Here is a 1,117-nt window from a genome sequence, read left to right on the forward strand (position 1 = left end):
CTACTAGTTTCTTCCCCTCCCCGGAAACAACTGTCTCCAAGAGCCCCTGAGTTCCTCGCAGCCCTGCTTGCACAACCGGGGTCAGCAGCCATCCTTAGTGAAGCCTCAGCCCAGCAAACACCACCAACACTCGCACCAGTGGAGGAAAGCAGCAGCCCTGCCCTTCCCAGCACTTTTAAGGATGTCGCAGACGCCACGAGAGCCTGCTCCCAAGGGCCCATGCTGCCCCCGCTCAGCAAAGCCACGGGATCTGCCTACGCCCCCTAATTCTGCCCCAAAAGATGAGCCCACCTCCGGGAATTRCCTAGAAAACAGCAGATGCAGTGCTGGCATGGCACCGACGCAACATAAACCAAGAAGTCAACACTTTGTCGGGAAGCAGCGTACTTAAAAATAAGCGCTCCACTAAACGGAGCATTTTAAAACTGTAATTATGTATTTATTAAGGCAGCTGGCATTTGCGTGAATAAAGCACTGCCTGATTTCACCATTACTTCCTGCTGCTCTCCATTTCCTCCACTGGAAAGGACGACATGAAAACCATTTTCTATTAGCATTCCTCAAGCCAGCAACGGGGGGGGGGGGGGGGAGGAGGGGAGAGAGGCAGGGGGGAGGAATTTTGGTGCTGATTTCGGTGCTCGCCCGCGGCAGCGAAATCAGCGCGCAGGCGGCGGCGGCCTCAGCTCCACCCAGCCTGGGAACCCCCAGCACCGACGGGGGGACTCCGGCGGGCAGCGCCTGCGACGGCCGCAGGGACGCCCGAGGGACGGGGCTGGCTGCGGGACGAGATCCGGCACCGCGGGCTGCGGGAGGTGTGGGGGAACCCGGGAACCGGCGCCGCGCCGGCATCCCGCACGGTAGGCAAGGGCCGGCTCGGAAGATGAGCCCGGCAGCTCTCGGCCGGGGCCGGGCCGGGCCGGGCCGGGCCGGGGGCGGCGCAGCAGCGCCGGTGCTCACCGAGCAGCAGGAGCTTGACCTCGCGCGCCGCCTTCTCGCCGTCCTCGCGGAGGTTCTTGTCGATCATGCGGGAGCGCTCGGCAGCCGCCTTGTCCTCGGCGCTCACGGTGCAGCCCATGGCGGTGGCGGCTCCCTCCCCGCGGGCTGCCGGCGGGCTCTG

The 1,117-nt window shown here is 64.2% G+C and overlaps 1 protein-coding gene across 1 annotated transcript in view; it reads right to left on the minus strand.

Annotated features, from left to right (window-relative positions):
• The window catches only part of LOC146587649 (guanine nucleotide-binding protein G(i) subunit alpha-2), a 61,684-nt gene extending 60,573 nt beyond the window's left edge, over positions 1 to 1,111 (minus strand). Inside the window, exon 1 of the mRNA XM_085319230.1 lies at positions 958 to 1,111. Within this exon, the coding sequence (XP_085175356.1) occupies positions 958 to 1,075 (118 nt within the window). The 5' untranslated portion in view covers positions 1,076 to 1,111. The remainder of the gene's footprint in view (positions 1 to 957) is intronic.
• Between the last annotated feature and the right edge of the window lie 6 nt (positions 1,112 to 1,117).

This window comes from Rhea americana, unplaced genomic scaffold, assembly GCF_003343005.1.
Source record: "Rhea americana isolate MKP2758 unplaced genomic scaffold, rheAme1 scaffold_578, whole genome shotgun sequence".
In the NCBI taxonomy this organism is placed as follows: domain Eukaryota; kingdom Metazoa; phylum Chordata; class Aves; order Rheiformes; family Rheidae; genus Rhea; species Rhea americana.